The sequence below is a fragment of the Nomascus leucogenys genome, chromosome 1a (genome assembly GCF_006542625.1).
Source record: "Nomascus leucogenys isolate Asia chromosome 1a, Asia_NLE_v1, whole genome shotgun sequence".
Classification (NCBI taxonomy): Eukaryota; Metazoa; Chordata; class Mammalia; order Primates; family Hylobatidae; genus Nomascus; species Nomascus leucogenys.
In genome coordinates this window covers 80,177,097-80,197,603 of record NC_044381.1, presented here as the reverse complement: position 1 = coordinate 80,197,603, position 20,507 = coordinate 80,177,097, and the positions used below count along the sequence as shown (strand labels likewise).

The 20,507-nt window shown below is 42.7% G+C and overlaps 1 protein-coding gene across 1 annotated transcript in view; it reads right to left on the bottom strand.

Moving 5' to 3' along the window:
* Nucleotides 1-20,507, bottom strand: part of RHOJ (ras homolog family member J) — a 90,243-nt gene that overhangs the window by 16,297 nt on the left and 53,439 nt on the right. Inside the window, exon 2 of the mRNA XM_030811859.1 lies at nt 7,115-7,173. Coding sequence (XP_030667719.1) covers nt 7,115-7,173 — 59 coding nt within the window. The remainder of the gene's footprint in view (nt 1-7,114; nt 7,174-20,507) is intronic.

The following is a 20,507-nucleotide window of genomic DNA, read 5'->3' as shown; positions in this document are numbered from 1 at the left end:
AAAATACTTTTAAAGAAGGCTCACACCTGGGCTATTGGAGGCTAACCCTGGGCTGCAGCTATAAAATATGGCAGGGAGGTCAGGATTAATAAAAGAAAGTGTCCCCTTGGGACTGGGGGGCTGGGGAGTTGAATTTGCGCCAGCTGGTAACTTAATGTTTTTTCACCAGAGAGCCTGTTTTGGCCCTGGGTTGGATGGTAACATGTGGAGATGATGTCAAGGGGCTATGAGAAGTGGATAAGTGGTTTAGTTGGTATTTGAGGCCCTTTCTAATGTTGAAATTCAGAATGGAAGACAGGTGCTTATTTGCTTCTTGAAGAGACAGCGTTTTAATCTAAAAGAGAGGCTCAAATGGGGCTTTGGAGGTAAAGTAGACAAAGAGGATAGGATTGGGGAGTTCAGGGAAGGATTTGGGGCAAAGTAGGCCTTTGAGTGCTTTTAGCCCAACTTCACCCTGAAGGCAAGAACATGTTCAGTTTGAAGGCAGATCTAGTGCTCTGGGGTGACTATGGGTGATTATTAAACACGAAAACTTCAGAGAAAGTGTTAGCATCAGATGCGCCAAACACCTGGGTCCTAAATATTACAGGCTGCATCATGACGCAGGTAAGTGAGATCATTTTCTAGATAGCACTTCTTAGACACTACATATATTTGTATCACCCGTGGACCTTGTTAAAATGTAATTTTGTTTTTGTTTGTTTGTTTGTTTTGAGATTGGGTCTCGCTTTCTGCCCACACTGTAGTGCACTGATCATAGTTCACTGGAGTCTTGAACTCCTGGGCTCAAGTGATCCTTTCTCCAGCCTCCCAAGTAGCTGGGACTACAGGTATGCACAGCATGCCTGGGTAATTAAAAAAAAAGTTGTAGAGATAGGGTCTCGCTATGTTGCCCAAGCTAAAGTGCAAATTCTTATTCAGTAGCAGGACTGGAATGGGGCCCAAGAATGTGCATTTCTAACAAGTTTCCAGGTGGGGCTAGTGCCACTGGGTCCAGGGGCCACACTTTGAGCATCAAAGAGAGTTGCGCTGAGCTCCTCCCACCCCGCCATACCCACATTAATTTGGAAATAGAATTCTGCTTCCAAGTCTTGGGTTTAGTGACATTTATCCCAGATTTTTTTGGTATAAGTCTCATTTTCATGTTCGCCCATAAATCAGGCTTAATTTGAAAAACGTGGGCACCATGTATCGGGTGCGTGCATAGCACGGTGCTTAAGAGCATGGGCGGTGGGTAGAAATTCTCTGCGTTTGTGACTGTGGTGTGATCTTGGGTAAGTTCTCCACGCCTCACTTGAGGCTAATAGTGCTGGCCTTATGAGTTGTTATGAGAATAAAATACGTTAATATTTGTAGGCCACTTAGAACATTGTTTTGAACATAGTAAATACTTTAATGATCCAGTAAAAGAGTCCATCCTCCAGCCCATATCAACAACAGCTGCTGGTCCTGGACGCATTTCCCTACCCTTATTGGATGCCAGGGCTGATTCAGAAATTAACTTTTTCTGAACTGAGTAGTAATAAGACCCAAATGTTTGCAAACTCCAACCGCAACTCTCAGTTCCTACAGCTCTCTTTTTCATAATTTGGGGAGAAGTAAGATTGTGTCCTAAGGTTACTTTAACTAAGCAGCTGTCATGTGGGCAAACTTCTCCCTAATCTCCCAAATTGCCTACTCCTGAAAATCCCACATGAAGATACACGTGAGCAAGAAAGTTGGAGTTGCTCCCTGAGGGAAAACATTTGTTCCGAGGTTTTAGGCAAACTTTCCATAGAGGGTTTCTGCCAGATCCTGTGCTGCAGATGGCCCCATTGGATCAGCCAATAGCAAAGGGGAAGGCTTATGTGTGTCCTTCCAAGTGGAGCCTGGGTTGCCATTCATAAACCCTAGCTGTGCTTGCTTCCTTGCTTGATTGCATGCTTCCTCAGCCCTTGGGGGAAAGCGGGACTTCAGAAATCAGGGCCTGGGGAAAATGTGCAACATGCAGCCCTGGGCGAGTGAGGGGCTCGGCTGATGGCCTTCCTTGCTTCTCTACTCCCACGGTCACTGGTGACAGCTGAGCTGCTGTGGTTTCTCAGTGACAGACACCATTCTGTGCTTGCCCACATGCAGTGGTTCACCCTTCCACAGAACCAGGCGCCTGGCCAGGCTGCACCTGGCTCCTGACACCAGGAGACGGTCATTCCTCCCTGGCAGTGCTGCTAACTGCCATTTTCACAGGTGTTATCTCTGAGATATGCCCATCCTAGAGTCTTGCCCAAGAGGCCATAATCTGAGTAGGGCTTTGCCCACATCATCCTTCTAGGTGAGGCCACATCAAGAGAAGGAGGCAAGACCTTGTCTTAGTACTATGGCTGGTTCCACCGTAATGATCTGCTGTGAGGTAGGAGGACATCTGGCTGCAAGCCGTAACCTGGGAAAGAGCCCTCTCCCAGTCTGAAGTTCCTCAGCTGGTGAATGCCCAGGGTTGGCTGTGGCATCCCCAACCCAACCAACACCCTGCTGTCCACTTGGTCTCTCCTGATGCATTGTAAACAAACTGGCCCACAAGGACATCATGGGAAAGTCAGCTTCTGGGACTCTTTCAAAGCTGAGCCAAAGATCTGAGCTCTAGATATCCCTTTAACATTCAGTAACACACTACTAGGGATCTGTCTCGTACAGGATGAGTTGGCACAACGTAAATAGATTTGGCGTACAGGGCTGGTTGGCCTTATTTCCTCCCTAGTGTGATCTGAGGAGTAACATGCACTCACCCTGAGAAAAATTCCTCAATTCATTGCCTAATCTAATGTTTGGAATTCTACCTAACAGAATTAAACAGAGCTGTGAAGAATCTATCTCCAAAGGGCTCCACTCCAAGTCCAAATGTTAGTTTGTTTCAGGGTTTGGGGAAGGGAGCTAATGTTTAATAGCAGCCACCACGTGTTGACAGTGTATGCAAGTGACTTCATTATAAACTCTCTTTTTTTTTTGAGATGGAGTTTTGCTCTTGTTGCCTAGGCTCGAATGCAATGGTGCAATCTCAGCTTACTGCAACCTCCGCCTCCCGGGTTCAAGGGATTCTCCTGCCTCAGCCTCCCAAGTAGCTGGGATTACAGGCATCTGCCACCATGCTTGGCTAATTTTGTATTTTTAGTAGAGATGGGGTTTCACCGTGTTGGCCAGGCTGGTCTTGGACTCCTGACCTTGTGATCTGTCTGCCTCGGCCTTCCAAAGTGCTGGGATTACAGGCATGAGCCACTGTGCCCAGCCCATTATAAACTATCTTTAGCACATGCTTGCCTGAATTGTGGAGGTGCAGGAGTGTCTCAGGTCATGGCTCGTGGGGCTGTAGCCAGGTCTGAGGCAGACTAGGTGCCTCAAAGTCAAGGGAAAGCAGGTCAAATGATTTTGTTTAGCGCTGACATTGTTTAGCGCTGCAAACAATGAGACAATGAGTTCTATCACTTTACCTCTCAGAACACATTTGCTTCAGTTAGTTCAAGACAAAGATGTGGAGGATTGCTTCTTGGTTTATTCATGCACAAAAATCTAATTATTCAAGCAATATGGACTCTATAGCTGGATTCAGAGACATTTTCTTTTTGTGGTTCAGGGATTAACCAATTGGTTTTGAAATCATCTCTCTTCCATTGTAATTGGCAAAATGAGTATTTTTGAATTATACATGTTCTTTAGCTATCCAGCACATTTACTAGAATATAACTGAGAAGAGGCAGATTATTCTACCTAGGACTGAGAATGGAAATTTTGGGACACTGTTTCCAAATTAAATTTGTTACAAAGTCTTAATAGCTGAATTGTAGAATTACGGGAATACATTTTAGTAATGGTTATTTTCCATTGCATCCTCCTAACTTTCAGAACAATGCCTCAACCACCAGAAACGTTTAGAGTAGTGCTTCTCGAAATTTAATGTGCATTCTAATGATTTGGAGATCTTCTTAAAATGGATTTGCCGGGCCCGGTGGCTCACGCTTGTAATCCCAGCACTTTGGGAGGCCGAGGCGGGCGGATCACGAGGTCAGGAGATCGAGACCACGATGAAACCCCGTCTCTACTAAAAATACAAAAAATTAGCCGGGCGTAGTGGCGGGCGCCTGTAGTCCCAGCTACTTGGGAGGCTGAGGCAGGAGAATGGCCTGAACCCAGGAGGCGGAGCTTGCAGTGAGCCGAGATTGCGCCACTGCACTCCAGCCTGGGCGACAGAGCGAGACTCCGTCTCAAAAAAAAAAAAACAAAAAAAATGGATTTGCAAATTCAGTAGACTGGGGATAGGCCTTGAGATTCTGCAGTTCTAACATGCTTCCTGGTGACGTTGATGCCACTGGTTGGTGGACCACACTTTGAGTGGCTTTCAAAGTATGGTGTAGCGGCCAGCAGCAGCATTGCCAGAAAACCTGTTAGAAATGCAAACTCTGTAATCCCAGCACTTTGGGAGGCTGAGGTGGGCGGATCACCTGAGGTTGGGAGTTCGAGACCAGCCTGGGCAACATGGTGAACTCCCCCCCCCCGTCTCTAGAAAAAAACACAAAAATTAGCTGGGTGTGGTGGCAGGTGCCTGTAATCCCAGTTACTTGGGAGGCTGAGGCAGGAGAATTGCTTGAACTCGGGAAGCAGAGGTTGCAGTCAGCCAAGATTGCACCACTGCACTCCAGCCTGGGTGACGGGAGCGAAACCCTGTCTCAAAAAAATAAAAAAATAAAAAGAAATGCAAACTCTTGGGTCCCACCCTAGACCTGTAGAAGCAGAAATTCTTGGAGTGGGGCCCAGTAGCTGAGTTTTGACAAGCCCTACAGGTGATTCTGACACATACTCTAGTTTGAGAATCACTGTTCTAGAAAATGAATTACAAGTTATCCCGTAGTGTAACACATTCCCATTATTTAGTAATCTTTTACAGCTGAAAGGTCTCCCATGGGTCTAGCCTCAAATTCTTTTGCCTAATTACTCCAGTTCTATCAGGGTTTCTTGAGATTATATGTGAAAAGTCCTCATCATAGAATTTTAGGGCTAGAAGGAACCTTAAGATACGTTCTGATTCCTTTTCCTCATGCTTTATGGTTCCTTTTGAGCCTTGTCTACCTCTGAATATAAAGCATTCAAGTGAGAGTTAGTTGAAAAAATATCTTATAATCTATTTGTTATATTTTATCAGTCTTCATCACTTTTGTGTCAGAGGTTTGGGCCATTCTGTTTGCTTTGATGTGGAGTTTAAAGATATTTTTACAATGTCTTACAGCTTCAACTCTTATACTGGTATTATTTAAATTTTTTTCTTAAGAGGACAGAACAGTGGGAAAAATAAACTCCACCAGAGCTTTTAAAGAGTTTTATTGGATTTAAAATTAAACAGCAGCCTGTGGAGGTTGTTCTTGGGGCAGTTAATGCACAGGAGGCAATACTTGTTGGATTGCTGCAGACGAGGGGAGAACTGACTGGGCAGCAGGGGACAGGGAGACTTTTTCGGAAGCCAGAGGGACCAGAGAGAGGTTTCAGAGTCATGAAATAATCATTGCCATATTGAACTTTTCAAACCGGATTATATTAGTAAAATTTGACTATGGGAGAGGAGGGTATAAACTCCTCTCTCTTTCAGGCTATGAGTTCCTGATGAATGGGGACACCCCAATGATTGAGTGAATTAGAGCAGGCAACTTTGGCCTCCAAAGTGGTGTACCCTTGTTGCTGGAATGCTTTCTTTTGGGGGTGTGAGCTATCCTGAGGCCCTTGTATCTTAGATCAGAGGAGCAAATGATTTTTTTCATTTGAGCACGTAGGGGGCCTCCTTTCTTAGTCGTATGTCTTGCTATTGACGTGAGAGGTTGCTTCCACTCCCAGTTCCTGGCAGTAGCTTACCAAAACAGGCATCTGCCAATGAGGGGACCCTGGATGCTCTTAGAAGCTTTGAGTCTGGTGCTAGATTTTCCAGGTTCCGCACCCTAGCCTGGCCAACACCTGCCTTTGATGTTCCACACACATTTATACAGTGGTCCTTACAAATTTTCACAGAAATCCCCAAAGAGAATTCCATTTATTTATATTCTTGTGAAGAGCTTTCAAGTTGAGCAAAACGATGTATATCCAAACAATTGTGAAAAAAAAAGGCCTAGACGAATGCATCACTACAAATAACAATTCCCAGGAAACTCACACTGAGAAATAGCAGGGTAAAATGTTCACTCCAAAGAACTTAAGATGTATGAATTTGGACAGACTGAACAACCCGCTGATTTTGACCTAAATAGATGACCCAAGACATGGTAACAAAAGCTCTATCCAAGAAATTGGGCTACGGCCATCAGTTGCTTAACCACTTCCCCTCCACCAATCCATGAACTAGATTAGAACATTAGAACATGAGAAACTTCGTAGCGATGTGTGGGATGCTGGGAAAGACAGATTAAGCGCCATTTTCACCCAAAGAAAGCATGTGCCGGCTGATTAAATGTTGAGGGTTTTAGCCCATTGTCTTATGTTATTGGTGGGCCAGTTTCTCCAACTTGAAGAAACAGTCCTGACAAAGTGAGAATATTTCAAGAATCTTAGGGAATTTAGAGTCAACCCCCAGTTATTCAGGGTTGACTCTCACTTTTGGAAAACATCTAGGATCCTGGCTTTTCTTCCTTCCAACACTTAATCCATCTTCTCCCTCTCTCCTCCCCTCACCCCCACCAATCTCTTTTTGGGCCTTTTCGCAGTTCATTAGGCAATTCAAATAAAGCATGGGCAAAGAAAATAACCTGAAAAAAAATGGGTGGAACTAAAATTTATGAAATTGACCTATGAATCCTGAATCTGGAATAGGTTTCCACAGAAAGAAATTGAAACTCGTGGTCACAAATCTGTTATTCTGGTTTTTGATGGTCATCAGTCAAATGAATCATTATTTACCTACCAATGCCTTAAATAATGTAATAATTTAGATTTTTGTAATTTTTTAAATTTTGAGAATGTGCTTTTGGTTGTCATTTAGGCAGACAATAAATTGGCCCCAAGTGATCAGAATGGGTAATATCTGTGCTATGAGTCCCATCTGCCTAAGCAAACGGATCTTTTTCTCCCCTACACCACCGCCCTCCAGTGAACCAAGATGATAAAAATGTACCTGTCCCGCGGTGTCATACAGTCCGAGCAAGTGTTGCTTGCCTCCCACGGTCACAGTAACTAGGGGAGAAGAGAAGAGAAGGGAAGAGGAGAGTCCATAAACACAAGCTTCAATCAGGAGCCTTCACATTGTTTCCATGCCAGCATCTCCTTGGGCAGCAAGAAGAAGCATATGCCTCGCCCATGTACATTCGAAACCAAGTTGACAGCATAATTTCCAAATGAAAGGTAACCTTGGGCTGCAGTGATGGCAGATGGTCTGAGCCAAGTCCAAATTTCTCAACAGAGATGAATATTATTGGTGCCACCAGGACACTCTTTGGGCTACCCACTGATCCTTATTCAGCTCTGGAACACCAAGCTTCTGAAGAAAAAGAATGCTGGGCCCCTTTTTCATTAGATTATTGCCTTCTTTTCTTTCAGGGCACAGAATTGTGTAAGTAGCTTGTCTATTAGAAATCTCTCTGCTTGTATTTGTCTTTGAAATATTTATAAAACCCTAAAAACAAAGAATATTATCACACCTATTAATACATATTTTTATAGACTATAAAGAAAGGCAAATAGTTAAATGAGAAGGGCTTAGCATTCATTCTGAAAAGTTTTTTAAAATTAGATACTCCTGTGCTTTTGCACAATTGATTCATTATGATTTTGAACTTTAGTTGCAGAAGACGTTGTATGGGTTCAGTCTCACATACTTACAGGGCGCTTAGAGGGTGAAAAGCAGTCAGTTTGACTTAACTCAGTAGCTTACTACTTTGCCAAGGAATTGTGCCCTGAAAATGAGAAGCAAAACAGGGACAGCAACCACTCTGTACATGTCTGGAAACGAAAGTCTCAACTTGAAACTAAACTGAGATTGAACAGATTGAATGCAGGAGTAATAGAATTCTTTTCGTGAATGGAAAGAACAAATTTAAATTTCCAAAAAAAAATTGAATCGCTTTTTGGAAAAAGGAAATAAAATATGAAGAAAAGTGTGAGTTTTTTCTCTTGTCAAAATGTGCAAATTCAGTGTGAAGATGATTTTTGATTCCTCCTATCATTAGCTGTGCAGGAAATGAAAGATAAACTGAATAGCAATCTTTTATAACCATATCTCTAACAGCCAAATTCTCTAGCCTGCTGCTTAGGGTTGCTGATTCTGTATTGATTTTACTTTTATTTCTTTCCAGGTTCATGGGCTACATGTATACAAGGAACTTCTTAATGGCTCATTCTTTGAAAAGCAAAGCACTTGTTTAAAAGCACTATGTCCCCAGACACTGGGAACTATTTTTCTAATCTACTCAGATCAACATGTGTTCAGCTTGATAACATGGCTGCGGCCGCTCAGATGAGCTGTTAAATGTGTATTTTAAAATGGTAAACCCAGCTCCATCCACCCCAGTTACCATGCTGACAGAAGAAGGGCATTTAAATGTTTTCACTTCCTTTCACAAGTCAGGCTAGCAATAGGAATGGAGGTGAGGCGATGTGGCCCAGAGCTCTCGTCCTGTTTAATTTTTCCTCTTCATGCGCAGTGGTAGAAGAGAGCCCAGTCAGATGTTTCTGAAATCTGCCTAAATGGTTTCTTCAATGACAAGTTCACTAACTTGTCATGGATTAGGAGTGAAGGGAGACATCCAGCTATCGCAGCATGGAACCTCAAGTGAGCCCAGTACGTGCAGGTCAGGGGCAGCTGTTCCAGAGACCCCTTAGATTGTCTTGTGACATACAGGCCTGGGGCCATCTGTGGAGTGATTCCTAGAAGTCGAGTCATCCTCACTGCCCCACTGGGCACTGCAAATATTCCTAAGCAATGGCTCTGACCTGTGTTTGGGGAGCCCTGGAGCGCCTGCTCAGATATTCCTTGCTTTCTCAGTCATTCTCTCCAGTCTGTTTTTCCTCGGGTCTCACCCTTTTCCCCTATGGCAGCTTTGATCCCTGGGAATTTCACCAGGCCTGAAGTGAGCACAGGAAGGTGAGGTGGTGGGCAGAGGGTCTGGACAAAGCTTTCTCTTTCCTCTGTTCTTTCCTTCTTCAGGAGTCTACCGGGTTCCTGGACTGAACTCAATGGTGGGAGCAGAAAGACCAGATACAATTCTTCCTGCCATGGAGCATGGAGACAAGTGGTTTCCTGGCAAAGCATGGGCGCTGTGCAGTGTGGCATGAGTTGTGTCGGGGCAGTGTGAGGGGTGTGGGGGCCTGCGGCAGGGGCACTGCTGGCTGTGCACATGTCTGCACACACACACTGTGGAGCTGGATCAGAAAAGGCTTTCTGAGCAAAATATGAAAAGAAGAAGTCAAACTATCCTTCTTTGCTGACAATATGATTCTATACCTAGAAAACCATAAAGACTCTGCCAAAAGGCTCATAGAATTGATAAATGACTTCAGTAAAGGTTCAGGATACAAAAATCAATGTACAAAAATCAGTAGTATTTCTATACACCAATAACATTCAGGCTGAGAGACAAATCAAGAACACAATCCCATTTACAATAGCCACACAAAAATAAAATACCTACATCTCTACAAGGAGAACTATAAAACACTGCTGGGAGAAATTATAGATGATACAAACAAATGGAAAAACATTCCATGCTCATGGATGGGAAGAATCAATATTGTTAGAATGGCCATACTGCCCAAAGCAATACAGGTTGAACAGCCTTCCTATCAAACTACTGTAAACCAAAAATAAAATTCTAAGCACCCCAACTGACTGAATGGAACCCTCCTCTTGGTTAAGAGCATTCCAAAGTAAACCTGAAAAACTAGTTCAGGCTATGATGGGAAGGGGGGCTGGGTGGGACACGCCTCATCGTACTCTCCTCCCTTTGGAATTTAGGCACAGCTGACCAGCATTAACAGGAAAACAGAGGTCTTGTGACTGACAAAACAGACTCTGTAGTAATAAGATGCCAAATTGCAACCTGACTCTAGTATAACATCACAAGACAGAGAACAAGCCTTGAAAGAAACCAAAGTATTTTCCCCTAAAATATCTTGGAGATATTTTGAAATGGCCTTGAAAAAGTGTCTCTTGTCTGCAATCCATAGAAAATTCTTTTCCCTTTTCATGTCTTTTCCTGATCCAGGAGAGATTTAACTAAGAGTCTGGCACTTTTAGGGTCTGATAAGAGACACCATTTGTTCTCTCTGAAGCCTGCTACCCATAGCCTTCGTCTATGTAACTGTCTATCTATATATTATATAGATAGGTTGCAGAACCTTGGTTTCTGCAACTCCGCTTATCTTAACTAGAAACATTTATTTCTGTTGACTTCAACTTTTCAGACAGAGCTTAACCCTTCCAACCAATTGCCAATCAGGAAATCTTTAAATCCACCTATGACTTGGAAGCCCTTGGCCTTTCCAGGCCTAACCAACGTACACCTTACATGTACTGATTTATGTCTCTGCAACTTCTGTCCCCCCTAAAATGCATAAAATCAAGCTGTAACCAACCATCTTGGGGACATGTTCTCAGGACCTCCTGGGGCTGTGTCAGGGGTCATGGTTTTTACATTTGGCTCAGAATAAATCTCTTCAAATATTTTACAAAGTTTGACTTTTTATCATTGACACTACCAATGTCATTTTTACAGAATTAGAAAATACTATTCTAAATTTCATGTGGAATCAAAAAAGAACCTGAATAGCTAAAGCAATTCTAAGCAAAAAGAACAAAGCCAAAGGTATTACACTACCCTACTTCAAACCATACTATATGGCTACAGTAAACAAAACAGTGTGGTACTGGTACAAAAACAGACACATAGACCAGTGGAACAAAATAGAGAACCCAGAAATAAAACTGCACACCCACAGCCATCTGATGTTTGATAAAGTTTACGAAAATAAGAGATGGAGAAAAGACACCCTACTCGATAAATGGTGATGGGATAGCTGGCTAGCCATATGCAGAAGAATGAAACTGGACCCTTACCTTTCACCATATACAAAAGTTAAGAAGAATTAAAGATTTAAATATAAGACCTCAAACTATCAGAATTCTAGAAGAAAACCTAGGAAACACCATTTTGAACATTGGCCTTGAGAAAGATATTATAACTAGGTCCTCAAAAGCAACTGCAGCCCAAACAAAAATGGACAAGTGGAACCTAATTAAACTCAAGATCTTCTGCACAGCAAAACAAAAACAAAACAAAACAAACTATCAACAGTAATCAGACAACCTATAGAATGGGAGCAAATATTCACAAACCACACATCCGACAGAGGTATAATATTCAGAATCTATAAGGAACTTAATTCAAGAAGCAAAAACCAAAAAACTTTTTAATAGAGACATGAACAGATACTTCTCAAAAGAAGACATACAAGTGGCCAACATGTTTATGAAAAAATGTTCCACATCACTAATCATCAGAGAAATGCAAATCAAAACTATAGTAAAATACCATCTCACACCAGCCAGAATGGCTATTATTGAAAAGTCAAAAAACAACTGATGCTGGTCAGACTGTGGAGAAAAGGGAAACCTTATACACTGTTAGTGGAAATGTAAATTAGTTCAGCCATCATGGAAAGAAGTTTGGATATTTCTCAAAGAACTTGAAACTACCATTTGACCTAGCAATCCCATTGCTGGGTATATATCCAAAAAAACCAAAAACCAAAAAACTGTTCTCCCAAAAAGACATATGCCCTTGTATGTCCATTGTAGCACTATTCACAATAGCAAATACATGAAATCAATCTAGGTGTCCATCCAGGATGGATTGGATAAAGAAAGCCTTGTGCATATACCTCATGGAATACTATGTAGCCATAAAAAGAATAAAATCATGTTCTTTGTAGCAACATGGATGCAGCTGGAGGCCATTATCATAAGCTAATTAATGCAGAAACAGAAAACCAAATACTGCATGTTCTCATAAGAGGGAGCTGAACATTGGGTACTCATGGACACAAAGATGGCAACAATAGACAGTGGGGACTACTAGAGCGTGGAGGGAGAAAGGGAAGGATGGGTTGAAAAACTAACTATTGGGTACTATGCTTACTACCTGGGTATGTAGTAAGCATAGTACCCAGGTGATGGGTACTATCATACCCCAAACTTCAGTGTCATGCATGATACCCATGGAACAAACCTACAGATGTACTCCCTGAATCTAAAATAAAAGTAGAAATTAAAAAAAAAAAAGAAAAGGCTTTCTGGAGGAGGAGGTGTCTGAGCTGAGTTCCTGAGGATGGCCAAGAGCTACCCAGGGTGTACTGGGGGAGGAACAGCTGTGGTCCTGAGCTGCCCAGGGTGCACTGGGGAAGATGAAGCCAAGAAGGTAGGCACACAGGGTGGAGCTGCCCTGGCTCACTGAGGCTTCATTCTGATGGCTTTGTTAAGTTTGAAGTCCTGAATTATTCTTTTCCTCAAAATGAGTAAAAGAGAAGGACTTAAAATAATTTCCTTGAGTTAAGGCAAAATGGTGGGGGAAGGGAGGATGCCATTATGGGTGTGGAAGCCATGTTGGATGTTCAGCTTTGCTGTGTAGTGGCTGTCTAGTCTGTCTGTGTGTGGGGCCAGTCCTGCTGGAGGAATCCTAAAAAGAGGGGGCAGAGCTTGTGCCCTTAACTTTTCATTTCCTCTTCTCTGCCCTTTTATTCTCTCATTCTATCAGAAGGAAGATAAGTAGATCACACAGTTTATGCCAGAGGATGTCATGGGTCAGCCAGAGATAGATCAAGTGTCAATCAAACGTTGAGGGTTATACGGGTCATGGCTTTGTGAGTCCTTATCTTGGGACTAGCAGTGGATGCCTTATTGCTTGCCAACCTGTGTCCTGTGAGGCTTTTCAACTTGGAAATGAGTCAGTCACACCTGCACAGAAGGAAGGTATTGTCATAAAATGCTAATGGTAAACGTAGTGAGGTTCAAAGAGCAGGATCTTTCAAGTCAGATAGTTCTGTATTTGAATCCTATCGTTGCTATTCATCACTGTAATGACCTTGAGAAAGTCACCTACTGTCTCTGAGCCCCTCTTTCCTTATCTATTACAAATGGGGGCCAGGCGCGGTGGCTCACGCTTGTAATCCCAGCACTTTGGGAGGCCGAGGCGGGCGGATCACGAGGTCAGGAGATCGAGACCACGATGAAACCCCGTCTCTACTAAAAAAATACAAAAAATTAGCCGGGCGTGGTGGCGGGCGCCTGTAGTCCCAGCTACTCGGAGAGGCTGAGGCAGGAGAATGGCGTGAACCCGGGAGGCGGAGCTTGCAGTGAGCCGAGATTGCGCCACTGCACTCCAGCCTGGGCGACGGAGCGAGACTCCGTCTCAAAAAAAAAAAAAAAAAAAAAAAAAATGGGGGGTAACATCACCTACCAAAGGAAGTACTTGTGAGGAGGAAATTAAATGAGAAAATGCCTGGAACATAGTCTGACCTATGGTGGGTACTAAATGACTGTTATTTTTCCTCTTTCAGCAAATGCTTATTGAACCCATTCTAAGGACAAGGACTAGCCTGTCTTGCTCTCCACTGAATACTCAGTGCACATTAACTGGCACATGGTGTGTTCTTAATATTTGTGAATTACTAGTCATTTTCTACCCTATAATAGGTATTTAGATCTGTCTGATATTCCCCACTGGACAGGAAGATCCTTGAGGGCAGAGTCTCCATGCCCAGTATACCCCAGAGTACACAGCCTACATATTATGTATTATGGCATACATAATAGATGCTGAATACACAGTATAGATATAGAGCACTGGGGGCAGAAGAAAGTTCTTCAAAATGTACAGAGGGGCAGCTTGAAGCTCCTGGAAAGATTGGAACTGCTGGGAAGTTCCTATAGCCAGCAAATCTGCCTGGGAGACAGTGGTCAGACTAAAATCTCAGATCACCTTCTATTCCTGGAGCTATTAGTGTTGCCTTCTGAGCTTAGAGAGGTTTTAAAGAGAGTAGGTCAAATGACCTGCTAATGGTGCAGACGGTTCTCTCAATAAAGTGTGAAAAGTTGTCAGTGACCTGTTAAGTATGTAAAATGAAGCTCCTTTCTCTCAAATCCATGAAACTCTTTACTCTCTTGTCTTTCTTCTTTGAGCGAATTGGAGTGGTTAATTTTGTGACTTGGTGTGAGATGCTAATGAAGTCTAAGTCCTGGTCTTGCTGTCTTGAGTTTCACCTAGAGAGAAAATAGCTCGGGTAGAACTTACGTCTACTTCCCTCAGCATTTCAGTTATCTCACAAAACAGTGTGTGTTCTGCAATTCTGGATGAGGAAGTGTCGGTCATGCCCTGTAAACCATCAAAGCCCCTTCCTCATTGGGTTGGCTGTCTCAGCTGCCCAGAGTGGTCTTTTGTAGTCAATATGATGACTATAGGATGGCTTTCAAGAGAAATGTTGGAAATGTCAGGTCAGTTACAGGGATGCCTCCAAGTGCCATTCAGTTGCTAGCACATAACCAGCTATCTGCATTATTATGTCTAGTGTACTGTATTTGCTAGTTAGAATGAGGCACACCTGACTATGTGGTGTATGTAGTACCACAAAGCTGCTTTGCTGGAGGAAGAAACACTAGATTCTGGATATAGCAAGAAATACAATTTTAGGAAAGTTAAAAAAAAACAGCTTTCATGCAAATATAGGATGAGCACATGTCAAAGATTTATTAACTCGTTGGTGAGTGAACCAGTAAGATGGTAAATCTTGTTCAAAGAGCATTTTGAAGAACTAGGCATTTATAATATTTAAAAAGCAATATTAGGCCAGGTGCAGTGGCTCATGCCTATAATCTCAGCACTTTGGGAGGCTGAGGCAGGAGGATTGCTTAAGCTCACGAGTTTGAGACCAGCCTGGGAAACAAAGTGAGACTCCGTCTCTACAAAACATAAAAAAAAAAAAATTAGCTGGGCACGGTGATGTGCATCAAGTAGCCCCAGCTACTTGGGAGGCTAAGGTGGGAGGATGGCTTGATCCCAGGAGATCAAGGCTGCAGTGAGCCATGTTTTTGGCACTTCACTCCAGAGCTTGGGTAACAGAGTAAGACTGTCTCAAAAAAAAAAAAAAAGGAAAAAAAAGAAAAAAGGCAATGTTAGCATAGGTGATTAGGTTCAACAGAAAACTGATTACTGTCCTATAGAAAAGATAACTTTTGATGTTATCAAAAAGAAAGGTAAATATACTGGGAAAAATGGTTACAATATATGAAGGTCAAAGAAGATTATATCTGTGATACATAAACAGGTTTTTAATCAATAAGGATTAACCCGAAAGAAAAAAAGAAAGAATATAGACAATTTACAAAGAAATAAATATAAAGGGCAAATTAACATTGGAGTGAAAACAATTTAAATTAAAGAGAGATACAGCCTTGGGTCATTCAAATTGGCAATGACGAAGAGAAGAAATACCCAGTGCTGGTGAGCGCATAAAGATGTGGACACTTCACACTGTTGGAGAAAATGCAAATTTGTGGATTAATTTTTTTGGAAAGCCATTTGGCAATATAGATCAAAAGCCTAAACAGGAAACATCTTTTTCACATTTGACTCGGCAAACTTATTTCTGCAGTGTATCCCCCATGACAGAATAAAAGCTAATGTAGTGTTGATATAAATACTATAGTATTTATATCAAGAGGGCATTTGGTAATTATGGTAAAAAAAACTGTACATGTGTACAACAATGTGTATATGTAAGTCTATTCGTCATCAAAGTGTTTATAGTAGCTAACAGTTGGAAACCACTTACACACTCAACAATCAGGGATCGGTCCTCAATAGTTACGGAGCAGCCTTAAGATGGAACCTTTTAAAAAATAATGGGGAATGTGGTAAAATATTCAGGATATAATGTGCAGATAGCAGGAGATAAAGTTCTACACGTATATGTAAAATAACCACAGAAAACACTTTATTTTTTCCATTCTTTGCTATCATGAACATGTAAAACAGTTAGAAAAACTAGTATTTGGGTGCTCAGCAATCATGGTTATTGTGCTGTTGTTAATGTATGTACAGATTGTATTAAATGTCATTTAACTTACCTCCCATCACTTAAATTCTATCATTTCTCCTAGATTGACTCTTAGAAGCTTTCGTCTTAGGCTTATCCAGATTTATTTTAGGCTGTAGGACCAAGCTTATAATTTTATGAGTAGAACGTGTGATAAATAGGTCTGCTGCAGTGGAGGTTTATAAACTGTGTATTCCAGGGCAACTCATCTTTTTCAGAAAACTATGATGAACCACTAATGCTCTACCTATACTTGCTTTCCAAAGGTACCGAGAAAATATTGTGCATTTGAGAATGTGGGAATTTGCCAAAATGTATTAGTTGTAAATTGAAAGAAATAGATGAGCTATAAAGACAACATAGTAAATTAGGTTCTAAATATAGCCCTTTATTGACAATGTCTAGGTATAGTGAGATAAACTAGCCAAGTGAATATTCAGTGTGTGTTTCTGCTCTCAATAACTTCTTTTCCAGATGATTAAAATCTAATTTGGAGAATATCAAGCTGTTTTGCTCTGTTTTCTACTTTGGTGCATGGTTGTCATCCTAAGATTATATTTACTTGCCTGTCTCTTTGCTATTCAGTCCTAGAATTTTATGTATTTGTGGTTTTTCCCTTTATTTATTTCATTTATCTTTTTCTAATATCCCCAGCCGGAATATGGGTTCTTTTTAGGTAACGAAACATAGGTTCTTTTCAAATAAAAATAAGGTAACCTTATTTTTTGTTTCTTAATATATGTCAAGAAATATTCACATCTGCTGATTCACATTTGATGGTTAATTATGATTGGGGGAGGATTATATATATGATAATTTGAGATAAAACAGTGGTTGGATCCTTTCTGCAATAAATATATGCAAAACCATCTTCCACTGTTACCTTTATTATTAAGTATGTTCTCAGAGTTTGTATAAGGTAAGAAGTCTACTACTTCTCTGTCCTTGTTCACGTATTTTTCCTAATTGTTTTCCTTCAAAGCACCTACAAATAAAAATATAATTTTCAGGATGCTTATCAGCAACATAAAGTGCATGGCTAGCTACTCCTCTTAAGGAGAGTTTCAAAGTTGGCGAAAGGATGCACTTAATGTTGACTCCCTTCAGAACCTATGTTATGCATTGTCACTGAAAGATAGAGAGATGCCTTGTGCAATATTTGGTTCCTGGGGTTAGTAGGTTCACTGGATTAGCAATCTGAGGATTCGAGTTGTTATTGTTGGCTTTGCTGATGTGTTTCTGCCCAGTTTTAGGTAAGGTACAACTAATTCACTAGAATTTCTGTGCATTTAAAAGTGTTTAAGGCCGAGGCGGGTGGATCATGAGGTCAGGAGTTTGAGACCAGCCTGGCCAACATGGCAAAATCCTGTCTCTACTAAAAATACAAAAATTAGCCAGGCATGGTGGCATGCACCTGTAATCCCAGCCACTTGGGAGGCCGAGGCAGGAGAATTGCTTGAACCCGGGAGGTAGAGGTTGCAGCGAGCCGAGATCATGCCACCACACTCCAGCCTGGGCGACAGAGTGAGACTCTGTCTCGAAACAAAACAAAGCATTTAAAAAATGCAACTCAAATATAAACGGGAACCATGTGGTACATTCTCATGGTGGCTTCACATACAAGGAAACACATAGTACCTGCAGCCAAAAATACTTGTAAACCATTCTGATCTCACCTGAAAGATAAAGACACCAGGGAGGATTCAAATCCTGAACCATAGCACTGCTTCTTAAAACCACCTTCTTCTCAGTAGTTTTCATGGCCTGCCACAGCCTTGAAGCTTTGCTTCTACCCTCTTTAGCAGCATGCCTGTGTAAAGGGTTTAGTCTCCTTTCTGGCAACTCAGGAAAGCCCAGGGCATGGCTGGTACCCTCATACTCTCCTTTGGGCTGTTGGGGAGAGGGAAGCTGGGTGGCCAAGGATGCTTTCTCTCCTCAGTCAAAGGAGGGGAAAATAGGAGGGGAATGATGATAAAATTTTATAATGTAATACTTTTTCTTGTAGTCCCAACATGGAACATTTATAATACTATATGTATATATATATTTTAAACAGGTCAAGGGGTTATTTGCTAAACTCTCTTATTATACTAACCTCATATCTTTCTCTTGGAACCTGTAGATGCTCAGCTGCGTAAAGTATGACACTGTCAAGGCTAGCATGGGTGGCTGAAACTGTAATCTCTATTAGACCAGTAGGTTAAAGGCTCCAGGGTAGGAAAGGGAATTAGAAATAAGATGATAGCCCCCCCTTTTTTTTTGAGACAGAGTTTCACTCTTGTTGACCAGGCTGGAGTGCAATGGCGTGATCTTGGCTCACTGCAACCTCCACCTCCCGGGTTCAAGCGATTTTCCTGTCTCAGACTCCTGAGTAGCTGGGATTACAGGCGCCCGCCACTACGCCTGGCTTATTTTTGGTATTTTTAGTAGAGATGGAGTTTCACCATATTGGCTAGGCTGGTCTTGAACTCCTGACCTCAGATGATCTGTCCGCCTCGGCCTCGCAAAGTGCTGGGATTACAGGTGTGAGCCAGATGATAGCCCTCTTGGAGTCAGTCACTAATGGGTTAGAGGCAAAATGAGGTTGTGCGAGGGAGCCCTGTGGATGAGGGGTCGAGACTTCTCCTGGATGGAGGGATGTGAAATCACCTCCCCTCCTCTGTCCTCGTGGAGTAAGGTATTCAGGACCTGGCGCGGGACCAAGGCGGGGGAGGGGTGATATTCAGTGGCTTTGCCAGTAACGACAGAGAAATGACAGCCTTCCAAAAAAAAAAAAAAATCACAGGAGGGGAAAAAAGTCATATTTGCAGGGGAGAAGGATGGGGTGGGTGGGGAAGGAGCATGGTGAGGAAGGAAGGAGGATGTAGGGAGCTGTGGGCTACTGTAACCTGAATCCATCTTTGAAAGCATCTCCTGAGAAGAAGGGGCTGGTTCAGTCTGGTTTCCTAGGCTATTTGGGCCTGGCTCACAGCTTCCACAGTATCTTCATTGTTGCCCTAACCTGACCTGGTCGCTCAGATAACTCTCTGACCTGTGGCCTCTCTCTGCTTCCATCAGTCTTGACCTATGACCCTTCATCTGGGAAAACCCAAATGAATTCTGGAGGATTGTTAAATTTCTTGTCTAAGCTGGCTCTGCCTGGAAGGGCAACTCAGCCTGAGCTGGGCTTGGCTCTTGAGTCGATAGGGGTCAGCGTTGCTGGGGACTGGGTCAGGGTGAGCTGATAAAGAGAGACTTTTTTTTTTTTTTTTTTTGGAGACAGTCTCACTGTGTTGCCCAGGCTGGAGTACAGTGGCGTGATTTTGGCTCACTGCAACCTCCAGCTCCTGGGTTTAAACAATTCTCCTGCCTCAGCCTCCTTAGTAGCTGGGACTACAGGCATGTGCCACTATGCCTGGTTAATTTTTTTTTTTTTTTGGACAGAGTCATGCTCTATCACCCAGGCTGGAGTGCAGTGGTGCAATCTTGGCTCATTGCAACCTCCATCTCCCGGGTTCAAGTGATTCTCCTGCCTCAGACTCCTGAGTAGCTGGGACTACAGGTGCATGCCACCACACCTGGCTAATTTTTGTATTGTTAGTAGAGACAGAGTTTCACCATGTTGGTCAGGCTGGCCTCAAACTTCTGACTTCATGATCCGCCTGCCTTGGCCTCCCAAAGTTCTGGGACTACAGGCGTGAGCCACCGTGCCCGGCCATTTTTTGGTATTTTTAGTAGAGATGGGGTTTCACCATGTTGGCCAGGCTGGTCTTAAACTCCCGACCTCGTGATCTGCCTGCCTCGGCCTCCCAAAGTGCTGGGATTACAGGTGTGAGCTACTGCACCCGGCCAAGAGACTCTTGTCACTTCGGTCCAGCCTATTCTTTCCTGGGGGGACTGGTACATTATTGAGCCCTGCCCTCCAAGAAGGGACTGGCCAAGAGACAAAGGATGTTACAGAAGAGCCACGTGTGGGTATGATTGGGGTGGGCTGCAGTAGCATACTGATTACCTTTGCTGTCACTCCGGTATCCCTATCTTGTGAAGCTTGCGCCTCTCCCTCCCCTCCAATCACAAATTTATAATGAGGGCTACACAGTGGGACTGTGCTCTCTGATCCACAAGCTCTTGCTTAAAGGACAAATATCTAGCAGAGTATTTGGCCCACTATAGGGATTCAACAGATGGATAATAAATAAAAGAATATTTTTAGTCACAGAGATCTGATGCCGGCCCCCAGTTGGCATATAGTGTAGGGAGTAAGTGACACAGGGATGAGCTATGGAAGCATGTGGTTGAGGAATAAAGGATAAACACATGGCCAGGCATGGTAGCTCACACCTGTAATCCTAGTGCTTCAGAAGGCCAAAGCAGGAGGATGGCTTCTTGAGCCCAGGAATTCAAGAAGAGCCTGGGCAACTAGCAAGACCTTGTCTCTACCAAAA